This window comes from Centroberyx gerrardi, chromosome 19 (genome assembly GCF_048128805.1).
Source record: "Centroberyx gerrardi isolate f3 chromosome 19, fCenGer3.hap1.cur.20231027, whole genome shotgun sequence".
NCBI lineage: Eukaryota > Metazoa > Chordata > Actinopteri > Beryciformes > Berycidae > Centroberyx > Centroberyx gerrardi.
In genome coordinates, this window is record NC_136015.1 from 18,682,110 (window position 1) to 18,696,131 (window position 14,022).

Genomic DNA, 14,022 nt, shown 5'->3' on the forward strand with positions numbered 1-14,022 from the left:
AAGAGTTCCTAGTTCCTAGTTCTCCATGGGATTAATATGGCTAAATTAACCTTTAAACTGTAACTCGAAATCATGGCGATAGATAGCACAGTACAAATTATAGTCTGTAAAACAAACTGTGGAGGCAAAACAATGCAAAAGAAACTGGAAGAAATCAAATCATGTCAGAATAGGGTTGAAATAATCTGATGGATTAAGTTAATTAGAATTTTGCCATTATCTGTAATGGATTCAAGTTTGAACGTAACCTTACAAATTCAACTAATGGGCATCCTGTCTCAAACTTTCTTTCGCTGCATCTCACAACACTTGGAGTTTTGGGAACTTATCATAGTGGGAACCTAACTTTTCACGCTAGGAGATGCCTCCTGAGACACATATTATGCTTGATCTGCACTGTAACACACAGTGGGAGATGTTCAGACAGTAGAGGGGGAATGCATCACTCATTCATGTCCACTATGCCCATGATTTTTCCAGCCACAACAGGGATTTGAACCAGTGATCCTTTCGGTCACAAACCCACCTCTCTAACCTTTAAGCCACCGCTCGCTCTAATGTTCAATCCTGCAATGTTAGACCCAGCATGAAGGGATCAGGAGTGCTCATTCACCCTACACAGCAAATTTTCCAATATTAATAAGTGTTGATTTTTCAGTGACAATTATTTGGTGTTGATTGGAGTGTTGCTTGTTCACTCAGAGCCGATATGGATCTGAGGTGGCTGTTGAAAACTATCTAAACATGTTAAATTAATTCTGATGAGTGTGGACTGTCATAGCGTTGATTTTCACGCATTTCCACAAGATTTAAATTAACAGTGACGATTTGGCGGTGTAAGGCGTCTTACCCGCGTCAGCTCGGACTCGGAGACGGAGCGGTGCGGCGGGGAGCGGCGCTGGTACGCGGGCGGGCTGACGTCCTGGTAGCCCGGGCTGACGTCCTGGTAGCCCGGGCTGTCGTCGTCCAGCAGCACGGCCCCCTGATCCACACACTCCTCCTCTTCCTCCAGCTGTGACGTCACGTCCTCGGGGCACATCTGGTGGTCGATCCCATTCTGGCTCAGGTTGCAGTGAACAGCTGGGTGGGAGAAAAAGGTAAGGGTGGATGGATGGAGAAAAGGAAAGAGGGAGAGAGAGAGAGAGAGGAACAGGGATGGGAGAAAGGGAGATGAAGGTTAAAACCACTGGAGGTAACAAGTGTATTCTGACGGGGTCTTAACTTATTGTAGCATAAGATAATGATTACTTCCAGAGATCTGAACAACCCCCTCCCTGCCCACCACGGAAATTGCTTAATGGGCTCCCACAAAGACTTTAAAAGCGTGCCTAATTAAGTGTGCTTTCCAATTGTTCCATCATTATACTCCGAGTGTCATTATTAGCTCTGCTGGTGAAATTTCCATCTGTGAGCATGATATATCACCCTCAATCCTCCCACACCTAATGTTGCGCTGCAGAAATGTCACTAGATGGCGCCAGATGATATCACATGATGGAGGACTAGTCAGTGCGTTTCCATCAGCCAACAATGTGTAAATGCCAAATCCAGAATGTAATTGGCCATATACATTTTTCAAATTTCAAGGATGACTCTTTTCAACTTTCATAACCCCTCGTCAAAATACAGGTCTGTCTTATTCCAGTTTTATGTTTTATTCCAGTTTTATGAAAGAATATGCAGATTTTCATTCCAAACCAAACACTACAGCAGCTGATTTCACTGATTTGTTGCCCCTCTGTGATTGAAGATGAAATCAGCTGCTGTAGTGTTTGGTTGGAATGGAAATTGGCATATTCTTGGGTCACGATGGCACATGATTGCACACACACTGACATCCCCATCAACCTGTTTACAGCTAAATTCATATAAAACGGCACAAATTGTAAGTCCCCGTATCCAAATCTCAGCCAATCAAGTGGAGAGTGAAGACAGAATTTCAATCCAATTAATCAATTCATATCCAAGTAGCAGTGATAGTGTTTCAGCATTGGATGCAATGCTACAGATCAGGGCTTTGAGGAGATGAAGGTTTCTATCGTACCACTGCGCCATTTCCTCCATGAATTTTTTGGGGGTTTTTGTTTTTCATAAGAAGTATTAGGCTCAGTCACTATTTTGGTCTCATCAGACTGTGATGCCAACACGGAACAGACAGCTAGCAGTGAGTTGTGAGGTGTAACCGAAATAGGGCATTTGTCATCATGCCATCTGCCAGCTTGTTCTAAAAACACCATCAGCTCTTTTATGTGGAAAAGGAACCAAAATCCTTTCATCACACCTTAAGGCTTTGCTGCTGCCGCTGCTGTTTGGGGGTCAAAGCAATGTTGTTCAAAGGTTGCACATTCTGGTTTGCTTAATGGCCTTAGAGTGCGAGAATGAGCTTGTTTATTCTGAGAAATAAGGGGCGTAAATGCACACGCAGACACACATGGACATGCACAGACACACACACTAACACACAGCACTGTTCCGTAGCAAAACATCTAGAGTGAAGTTTAACATGTTACAAACGAATGCCATTTCTAGATAGTACAGGAGCTGAATATATCTCATTTAATAAATGTCTAAGCTGAATAAATGTTGGAATGTCTAGTTTTATTAATTTCCATGATTAACAAATTGGTGTTGGGTGCTGGGATTAAAAAGATGACAGTTCCATAAATCAGCCAAAATAGATCAGTCAGTCAGGCTGGCGGGCCAGCAAGCCTTGGAGAACAGCCAAGGACTTGTTTCAGGCCACTGTCACCAGGCGATTACAACAAACGTGACACACGTCACAATGAACTGAAACAACAAGAACAGCAACAGCTACTGTACAAAGTCTTTCCACATAGCAGAGAGAGTGTGACAGCTACTGTACGTGGCCTTGTCCTAATCTGACAAACATTCACAAATTGAAGTAGGAATTCAACATAATTCAGTGTACAAAAGCAACCTCACAGTCTTCTCTCCTAGCAGAGTGTTTGGAGGCTAGGTGGTCTTGTTCTGATGCTCTAGCCTCTCAACAAAAGGACTGTACTCTACATGCAATAATGTCATTATAGCAGACCCATTAACTGTCTCCCATCACAGCTCACCTCTTCAAGAAACATCTCACGTCTTCCCTACCTTCCTCTATCCCCTAAATCACACCCTGCTCTCAAATATCCTCCTCTTCTTCTTCAATGAAAATGTTTCTACCTTATTTTTAAAAAGCACTTCTCTAACCTTCAGTGATTGTTCTAGCGACACAGGAATATTTGTTACAGCTACTGTCAGGGAACTACAACTGAAGCCTGCACACCTTTCTGTTGGTTGCTTGAAATCTTGGCGATGTAGGAATTTCAGCTTATCCTACCGTTGCACTCATTGTAAGTCACTGCGAGTAGGAGCCTCAGCTAAATGGCAAAAATAAAAATGCAGTGAAATATAGCGATGTACATCATGAGGTGGAAAGGTTACACAGAATCTATGCAGCTGACAGCACACACTGAAAGTTTGTTTTTGCAAGTCAAAGGGAAGGAGAGTTGGAAAAGCGTATTTGGCAGAATAACACTGACTACCATGGTTTGACTGTGGATGCACTGACAGCAGTTTGTTATCATGAACCAATATTACAAATATTGCAAAGCTGCAGACCTGCTCTGTTCTGATCCCTGAGAACCAGGCACAGGCCTTGAGGTGCCCCATTTAAAATACAGAGGGAATATACATGAGCGGGCCATGTTTTAAACAAAGGCAACTTGAGATGCGTGGCACGAAGCGTTGCTCCCTCTCACTGCCTCCCTCGCTCTTTATTTCCCTCTCTCCTCCTCCCAGCTCCCTCTTTCCCCTCTCCTCCTCACCCCGACGCAATTCATGACTGGTGTGCAACCACTCTGGAGGAGAAATGAATTATACATCCTCTGTTAAGAGCGTCTGAACAATATGGTACGACCAGACTGAGGGGATAGAGGGATGGATGACAAGATGATGAAGAGGGTTAGGGAAGTGTAGAAAGGACAGTTGCATTGCTCTCTATCCTGCTAGGGATGGAGGGTGGGTAGGTAGGGGGCTAGGAGATAGAGAATTTATTTTTTTTCCAGTGTTACTATAAATAGCACCATTACATTCTTCCCTCTCTCCTCCCTGACATGCGCTGTGCGGGCATCGCGAGGGAAGAGAGACAGATGAGGGAGAATGTCTCCCTCCCTCCGCCCACTCCTTTTTTCTCAATGAGACACAGTAAATCAGGGGGAAATGAAGGGAGAAACTGAATGGAGCACACATGGAAATGTTAAAGAAAACCACCATCTTGGTGCTGCCAACCGCTTTCCTATTATCAAAAGGGAGATTGATGAGGAGTTGGATTACTCTTGCGTAGCTCTGTCTCTCTTGATTACATGGTTTCAAAAAATCTGCCATTACCAACCACTCCAATTTGAAAAATAGCAGTCGTGCTACCAAGAACACTGTATGTGTGTATGTGTGTGTGTGGGGGTGTGTGTAATCACCATATATACCGCTTAATCATTTCCATCTCCAATTTTTCCCACAAAGATTACAATGGGATTAATGGCTCTGGACCAGATTTTCACAGGCTAAAAGCAGTAAGTCAGGAGCCCGTTAGATAGATGCATCAAAATTTTGGTTTCGGCACTGTGCAGCTGAAACCCAATAGCAGGAAAAATGCACATTTCAAAGTGAGAGAACTAGAAAAGACAAGCACTATTTTTTCTGTGCTAGACGCCAGAGCCTGTGTTTCACACAGCGTGCTGGTTCAAAGTGAAACCAGTAGTGGGTCCATAATCAAAAGTGAAGTTTTGCTCGGAGTGGGTGCTCAGGCTCACAGTGAGTCTCCCTCTCTGGCTGACTCTCAAAGTGGAGCAGAATGAATTGTTTGTGAATAGAATCAACTGTATGACCCAGAAACAAAGCCTGAAGAAAGAGGCCAGGGTAAGCCGGGCCGGATGAGGATGACTGTGTAGGTTGCAGCAATTCTGCACTGCACAGATGAGACCTCCATTCTGCTGACTGCTTCCAGGACGTTTAGCAAAAGGTGACGCTAATCACGATCCGCTAAGAGGCATACACCAGGACAGGAAGGACGTGGGTGCATTCGTTCCCCAACCCGCCCCACCGTGCCAACAGAGGCCCTCGGGAATATGAAGAGGTGGTCTGGCACCGAAACTGGCTGGGTATCAGCAAAAATGACGTCCCGCAGTCCTCTACGCAGCTGCTACTCTTTTTATATGTTAACAGTAGCTTGGAGCTGCATCAGAAATCTGTCCCTTTTATAAGACTGAGAAGAAAAAAATACAACTGTGCTGCCACTACTGCAAACATTAGGAATGATTAAGTGTGCGGATTGGCATCTTTTTCACGGAATTGGTCAACTTCCTCCATCTGTCATCTCTCTCCAACCAGCTGAAACAAACACACACTCATGCATAGACAGACATACATACATATATGCACAAACACACACAGACACACACAAATGTGTTATAGCCCAATAGCTGATGACAGAAATGCCTAAACTAACACTCTCCGTATGCATCGCTGATTCTCACCAAGTCTGCTCTGAGTGAGAAAGTGAGCAAATCCACAAAATCTACATGAGGTGTCAAGTGAGTCCATCTTCTCCACTCCCCTCCAAATCGGAAAGTGTGTGAGAAGAGTGTGTGAGAAGAGTTTGTCTGCTCAGCTGCCTTCCCTGAGGACGTTCAAGAGAGCACTGTCTCCATCAGCAGGGGACAGAAGACACAGTCAGATCCTTGTTACACGCTTCCTAAAGTACTAATTAGAATAGCTTTGAAGGGTAGAAAGAGACAGGGAGAGAAGCACATCATCGCCTACAGTATTGTAGTGTTTTGGACAAGAGCCCATAGGAAAAGCTTGCTGCTCAGCGAGATTATCTTCTCCAATTTGGGAGAAAGACATTTATTCAGTGTACGATCACTTCTTTCTTTCTTGTTCTTTCTAAAACCTCTTTAAAACAAAATGAAAGACACACAGTACCTGAGTCCGGGCCTTTTTGAGTCTTCTGTGAGACAAACAATCGTAGCTTGAGACTAATGACTCATTTGGTGAAGAGCATATTCTGTGGAGATCTCATTGTATCAGTATTGCCACATTCTCAGTCCTCTCCAATAAGATTTATTTGTGTCACAATTGCCTCAGATGCAGTTTGTTCACCTTTACTTTTATCCAGGGAAGTGATTTGCTGAGCAGACAAGTTCTTTTTCAGTACGGCCTTGTTCTTTTTCAGTACTACATTCACACAGTTCCACTCATTCGCACCTGAAAGCTGCTGTTTACAACTACAGCCTTCTACTACTGGGCACTAAGCAGCTCTATTGGAGCAATCGAGGGTTAAGTGTCCTGTTCAAGGGCGCCTCAACGGTAGCTGTTGAGGGAGAAGAGTCCTTGAGTTTCAGTGGAGCCTTGTTTGAAAGACCTCTCTAAAATAATGCCTTTAAAGCTGCGGACACAGAGAGGAAAATTAAACGAGATAATGTCCTATTTTGCTCAGAGAGAGAAAAAGCTATGTGAAATTATTAGTGGTTACTGCTCTCTAACAAAATTGGAGAAATTGAGGATAATGGCTTAAAATCTCATCTTCGGGTTTGAAAGATGTGATTTGCCTCTAAAAGTGACAGTTGGGATATAAGTGGCATCTCTTCTTGGATTTTATGCCTGTCATTTTTGCTCAGTTTTGCTCTGAGATGTTTCTTTACAGTGTCTTACAGCACGGGTACATCTGCTTTCAGAGGAAGGAGAGTGCACAGTTATGTCAGCAAAGCCAACAAGGCATTCCACTTTACACAGTACATGGGTTAGGTGTTTATGTCTCTGCAGCGCTGAGGTAAGTAGGGCAGCTGTGTGTTACCCAAACATAACGACTCCTCCATGAGTCATTAGTATGACCGCCATTTATGGCTTCTCCTGACACATTAATATTCATGAGTCGTCTCTGCGATCTGATTGAAGAGGCACAGGTCATCCTGGCCAACAGGACGTTTATTGACATGCATTGGTTAGTGGGCTGTCATAACAGCACAAAGAGCAATGGGTCAACACTGTTGCTGCTGCATTAAAGAGCATGAATCAATTTGTTCCCACTAGGGTCTTATCCTTCATTAGCCAGATAAAAGTTGACTCAACTCATCTGCTGGCATGGAAATTATTGGTCACTGAGATGCATGAGTGTGCAGAACCAGGTTTTGAATATCAAAGTGCTAATATGGAAGGTATATGAGCTATAAAAGCTATTGACGATGCCATATATAAATAAAAGCCAAAGATCATAATCTCACTTATGTGTCTCACTTACATTCCATACAACTTGACAGCCTCTGAGTAGGAATGGGATGATCTGTTTTTCTCACGATATGATTCACTAGAATGAGGCTCACGATTTGATACAAGCATGATACGATGTAACAAATAAAAGGTTGATGACAACAAAGTGCAGAATTCTGTTTATTTCTGAGCCACAAATCTTTCTATCAATGACACTGGCTTGCTAGAATGTAAACAACAATTTAAAAAAGTCATTACAAAGTGCAAATAATATAATCTGGATGAAGAGCTTGTGAACTTGTGATGGGCGAGCGGTCGCATTTGTGATTACTACAGCAGAATAAAATGTAGCTAATATTGTGATTCATTGTTCTGCCCCACGATACGTATTGCCACTATATTATTATATTATATTATGTCACTGTAATTGATACATTACTTAAGCTTTGCCTCACTTTCTATAAATGTTGTTCTCGCCTTTCCATTGTGTCCTTAGTTAAGTGTTAGCTCACTGAACTAATGTCTTGACTGTTATGTAAACTTAGCCTAGTAATATACATTTAATGACCCATTACTAACAAGACATCTAGAGGAATTCTTGTCAAGGTCTTCTTGGGCTTGTTGGCGTTTGGTGAATTCATTAATTTCTAATACAAACCCTATACATAATAGAATCGCACTAGTCTGAACACCTTGGGAGTAGATTTTAGGAAAGCAGTGAAATGTTTGGATGACTGAAATACATTTAAATAATGGGGCAATATATAATGGAAATATTAAACATGCAAGCAACAATTTTCATTTAAAAGCTTCTAAATGCTTTTTGCCATTGTTGCATATTTCATTTTGCTTGTTTCATTTATTATACCCCTTTGGTTAGCGGCCTGTTCGCATGTCTGCAGCTGGGATAGTGAGGATTGACTGCATGGCTAACTTTCAAAGTGAAGTCATCTAACAAGTTAGCCGGCCAGCTCGGCTCTCTGTGAGTCTCTAATTCACCCTGACATCCTATCAAAAGTTAACTGTGCTCAAACTTCACAGACAGCCCTCCGCAACCCCGGGGCTCGATCAGCCATGATTGGTCGGTCCTGTGTGAAGCAGGCGCAGATGCGTTCGGCTTTGAACGTCTCTCAGCTGTAGAGCGAGGGAGGATGAGAGAGAGAAGGGGCGAGACGAGAGAGAGGGAAGAGGTGAGAGAAGATAAGAGGATAGGAAAAAGTGAGTTAGAAAGAAAGAAAGAGAGACAGAGTAAGATAAAAGGAGCGATTGAGAGAGAAAGAGAGAGAAAGAAAGATAGATGGAGAGAGAGAGAAATGACCCACTTTATAATACAAACACATGTGAGCTAAATATAACTACCTTTCACTTTGGGCCACCGTGGAGCATGTATCCCAGGCATAAAGCTGTTAACGCTCTCTGCTTCAAAGGCAGAGAGTGAAAGGACTACAAAAATAGATTGTCTTAATTTGGAGCATGAGTAACAGTTATAAATATTTGACAAGAGACACAACTCTCCTCTACTTGGCGACCGCAAAGTGCCAAGAACTATTGCAATTGAAGAGGAAGGTTTGGGATTTCTCTTGGTCCCAACATGGAACAAAATACTTTTTTGAGTTCGCTATATACCTTTTAAACCATCACCCTGATATGGGTCACAAGCTTTAATAGCAACGGACTAGCTGCAACTACAGACCTATAGTACTTCCAAACCTAGAATCAGACCTGGGTCAAGTAGTACTTGCAAATACTTTTCATATTTTGTTTTAGTTTACTTGGGTGCCACATTGGTGGGGTTCACAGCATAGTGCCGATACAGTTAAACCAATCGCAAGTATTTCAAAGTCTATTTAGTACACCCTGATGACAAAGGCACAATACAAATATCGGAGCAAAACTATAATATTCCTCTATGTCCCTGTATGCATATCCTAGGAACATTAGGAGTTAAAAAATAATCTTAAGTATGATAAGCTCGCTATAAACTCCAAAGTCCAAATACATGCAGGTCAGGTGAATTGAAGACTCTAAATTGTCATAGGTGTGAGTGTGTTCGTGTGTAGTCTGGTATATGATGTAGTATATGATGTATATGTAGTATGCATATGATGATGATGTAGTATGTATATATGATGTAGTATGGTATATGCATGTATATAATGGAAGGTAAAGCTCTTTGAGACATGCTTGTGCTAAAGGGCCATATAAATAAACATGACTAGACTAGACTACTCAGTACATATATTATCCTAGTGCATATAGTATCCTTTAGGGTACTTTTCTGTGAAGTACAACCTACTTGACACCATCCTGTTGTAGTAAATCCAACCCATCTTGTACTTTAAGCAGGCTAACACAAACCCTAAGAATTTGCGACTACTTGACATTACGGATATCCCAATCAAATTGTTTTTGTCTCCAATAACGATCTGAGCTATTTATTTATCTGATGATAGGAAGTAAATCTGATATTTTTGTAATTAATTGATTTTTTTTTTTGCACAGTTGTACATCGTCTAATGTTTGCTGCTTTGGCACAGACATCTTCTGAGCTACAATGTTTGAGAGCTTGTTGTACTCCTTCGAATGGCGTTTCTTCAAGTGCCTGATTAAATTAGTAGTATTGTAATTAGCTCTGCTGCTGCCACCCCTCAAAACACTTGCATTGCAAACATTACTGTACAATTAGCTGTTTGACTGCTTTCGGTCTCCAGTTTAAAGTAATTCCAGACTGCAGACATTACCGCTACCCAGCTGCTTTCAAAACAAGTGTCTCGCTGCTGTAAGTGGTGGATGACACTTGTTTACGATAAATACTTTTTAACGTCAATTTGCATAAATGGATTGGAGGCAGGAAATTGAATAATTAAATGGATTGGAGGTTGATCTAACAACCTGCTGATACGATACATCAAAATTCGCGAGGATCAGATCTGATACTGGATATTGGATCGGTGCATCCCTACTTAAAATAAGACTAGATAATTTCCCTCTTGAATGGCATTGCTATACCTTTTACTGTTAAACAAAAACACATCTTCCAATAGAATTAACCTGAAAAAACAGGAACTCTGTTTAAAACTGTAAAAAAAACAAAGACATTGCTTCCACCTTAGATGAGGGCAAAAACAACCCACTCTGCAGCGTGACTAAACCTGCACCAATAAGTCATGACTGACTTCACCTGACATTGACTCCCTCCATCTGTGTCCACTGAAATATCAATGACACCCAAACTGTCTCAGTTCAGCGGCTTCAATCAGTCAGCAGAACGGAGCTCAGTGAACTTCATGGTCATCGGGGACTGAGGCTGTCACACCGCCAAGCTCTGCACTCAGCACAGCAGGGGGCCAAGCGAGGCAGAATATTCACAAAACGCACAAAGGCCATCATTTGTGAGAGCGAAGACAGAAGTGCAATAGGGTGGGAAGTGTGCTTTACAATGGTGAAATGAGTGATGAATAACTGGCACATCCAACAATGTTTGTCTCTTCCCCTTGGTTTAGTTCTCCTGGCGGTCATATTTCATGAAGGTCGATTAAGCGATTGACTGGGTTTTACACTTCCCTGTTTGACGTGGTTCTGCTGACAAGGAGCCCGCACTGTCAGCCAGGTTAATGTTGTAGTGCATTGAATAAGTCCCAATTAGTGGGTCAATGCTGCAATGCATCTGAAAAAAACAAAGACAAACAACACACAGGCAGCTACACTGTTCTCTCGCTGCTTTGCCTCGCCTCAACTGCATATTCATCAGGTCTAAATATAGGCAATCTACGCCTTTTCCCTCTTTCATCCCTGTGAATCTGCCTCGGTATAAATACTCAGTGTGTCAAGTGCAAAAAATGGCATATGGCTTACAATTCAAATTGATTGAGCAGAGACACAAAGCCACCTAGGGATACAGGTGACTCTTCAACACAGTCAGTGACAGTTCTTGGGACAGGTATGGCGTGAATATGGAAATAACTACAATTCACAACATATTTTCCCTGAAGATAACATACCCATAACAAATTCCACTTAATTCATTTTGTCCAGTGGGTTGTATCCTAATGCCTATGGCCTACTTAACTACATAAAGATCAGAGAATCAAAAACAGTTTCATTAAGGGAAGACATAACATCACACAAATGTTCCAAGTGCAATTCTGCCCTAAATTAATAGGGGTTTCCCAATTAACTAGTACCATTACGTACTTGTACTGGCCCTACTATGCAGTATCAACACCACTTTGGTTTTCCATTGAAATACTAAGCAGGTGTGGTCCTGTTAGTGTAGGAGACCAGCATTCAGAAATCAGCATGTAACCCTGGCAGCACTCTTTGAAAGTGGGTCAGTATCAAACATGTTGGGGTGCCTTTCCACCTTTCCAGTATGCTTTTATCATACCAACATCAAACCAAACTGTGAGGAAAACAAACCATAATTTTCCTTCATTGGTAAAGCATGGTACACTGATAAAATAGGGGAAAAAATGAGTTACAGATGTAACTATACTGTTTTTATGAATTCTGGATGACCGAAATCTGTCACTTGAAATCTGGGTCCTCAGGATGCCGGGGGCTTTTTTTTTTTTTAAAGGTGACATTACTGCTGTATGACATCAGTTTAACTATCAAGAAACTATCTAACTATACTGAATTCAATCTTTCACAACAGTATCAAAGTAGTATTGAGATTTAGGTTTTCATGGCAACATTACGTCACACATGATTTTCTTTTGTATAAATGCTTGACCTGTGCATATGCAAGATGGAAGATATTCCGTGTTAAGCACTGCCGCGGGCAGACAGGAAGAATGAAGTAGGAACTACATGAGTCTATTACCGCAAACCCTGGTTAAATGAAGTGAAAGAAGCTAGTGTTGCTTGACAACAAAGGGCCTGTCAGGTTCATCCAGCAGAGCACCAGGCCCCATTGACTTTGCCTTCCGCTGGCTTCTTTTCTCCCAGGCTGACAGTCAGATCCAGCTATAGTGATGCAAGCCGAGCCAGCTAGAGCACTAAGGCCACAGATAGAACCAATAGAACTGTAATGAGTAAATCTCAGATTAAGTACACTATTCGATCCAGATACTTGCAGTTTACAGCAAACTTGCTAGAGATGCTACTCTGCCTCTGTCTAGTTGTCAATTACGTTATTTACATTCTGTTGATGAGGGAATCAGTCAAATATGTAAATGCTGGCATGGCTAACATAATGACAGGCTCACAAATTTCAAAACAGATGTTTATACATGATAATCCAAAAACTACATGGTTTGGATGGGGATCTATGAACTGGGAACTAGTCTGTGCCCTCTAGCATGTTTTCTTCCTGTTTTTATTTCTATTTTTATGTTTTGCTTAGCCAATAGGGAATGGCACTTTAGAATGGTACATCAAAGATGGCTGCAGGTCCACCCTAGGGACAAATATACAAGAGAGAACACTGCTCCCCTATGACATTTGCTACAGCCATCTTCTGTCATTTCAATCCCATTTCTGTTGAGTAACATGAGGATACTCCTTCACTGAGTAACTCAAGACTATCTTGAAGATGTAATCTTATTCCACTGACTCAAATAAGCATGTCTGTCTTCTAATTATATTTCTGGGCTAGAACCCAAGGATAGATTTGCAGTGAGTTTTCTGAATGGGTGCACAGGCAGGCAGGTTGGGGTAGGACACATCGGGGAGGCAAGTGAGGCAAAGTGAGGGAGCTAAATGAACAACCTCAGCCACAGGGGTAAACACTGATACGGTTGGACATGGTGTCCAGTTCTAGGCTGTATGTATATGTGTGTATGCATGCATATATGCATGATTGTGTCACATGTGTGTATGTGCCAAGATGAAACCCAGTGTATAGCTTTTCATTACGGCCCTCAGGTCACGCAGTCTTTTTATAGCCTTCCTGAAGTGACATAACAGATGACATAAGCAGTCATGAAAACTTATGTCAGCATGGTGAGGGCTAAATATATCATCACTGTCAGGTCTCAAACAGCAGGACACAAAGTCATGACTGTGTCCATATCAGCTGTCACAAGGCAACACCAGTTGTGACAACGATGGCTCCCACACCGCTCCGGACTCAAGGCAGAATGATCTTTGTCATCGGGCGTCATTGTCAAGTATCAGGGTGGAACTGCTGGGCCTAATTAGCGCAATCAAAAGTGATATGAGTCTGTGTGTGTATCTGTGATTAGTTGTGTACATGCAGGCATCAGTGCATTGATTGATTGATTGATTGATGTGTTTATTTGAGTGTCCTGCACCATTTATGATGCCCAGCCCATATGGGCTTACAAGACACTAGACAGCAACAACAGCCAGGATGGCCACATGACAAATCATAATATACAGTTCCACAAATTCAAAAGGAGGACATTTCAAAAACATTCAATTTCCATGACAGAAATGTCGTATTATGTTGGATACAGTGTTCTCTGTCTTAGTTACCATGCATTTTCTATAAATCTTGCTAAGACAAAAATCTCCTCATTAAAGAGCCAACTCAACATATCACCTTCAGACAACCAAAACAAATCAGGGTTCTTCAACTGAATTTTTTCAAATAGATGATTCCTCATATCACTGTACATGGGGCAGTGAAACACAAAATGAAATTCATCCTCAACAACACCAAGATCACAAAAAACACATAAATGCAGCTCTTCAGGAATACCTTTATATCTGCCTACCTCAATTGCCAGTGGTGTGTGCGTTTTTGTGGTTTTGTGTGATGATGTGTAACGGAATATGTGCATGACTTCT

At 41.9% G+C, this 14,022-nt stretch overlaps 1 protein-coding gene across 3 annotated transcripts in view; it reads right to left on the reverse strand.

Annotated features, from left to right (window-relative positions):
* samd12 (sterile alpha motif domain containing 12) overlaps window positions 1-14,022 on the reverse strand; it is a 103,863-nt gene that overhangs the window by 86,098 nt on the left and 3,743 nt on the right. For all 3 annotated transcript variants that reach the window (XM_078290165.1, XM_078290163.1, XM_078290164.1), the window contains exon 2: window positions 851-1,080. In XM_078290165.1, coding sequence (XP_078146291.1) covers window positions 851-1,080 — 230 coding nt within the window. The remainder of the gene's footprint in view (window positions 1-850; window positions 1,081-14,022) is intronic.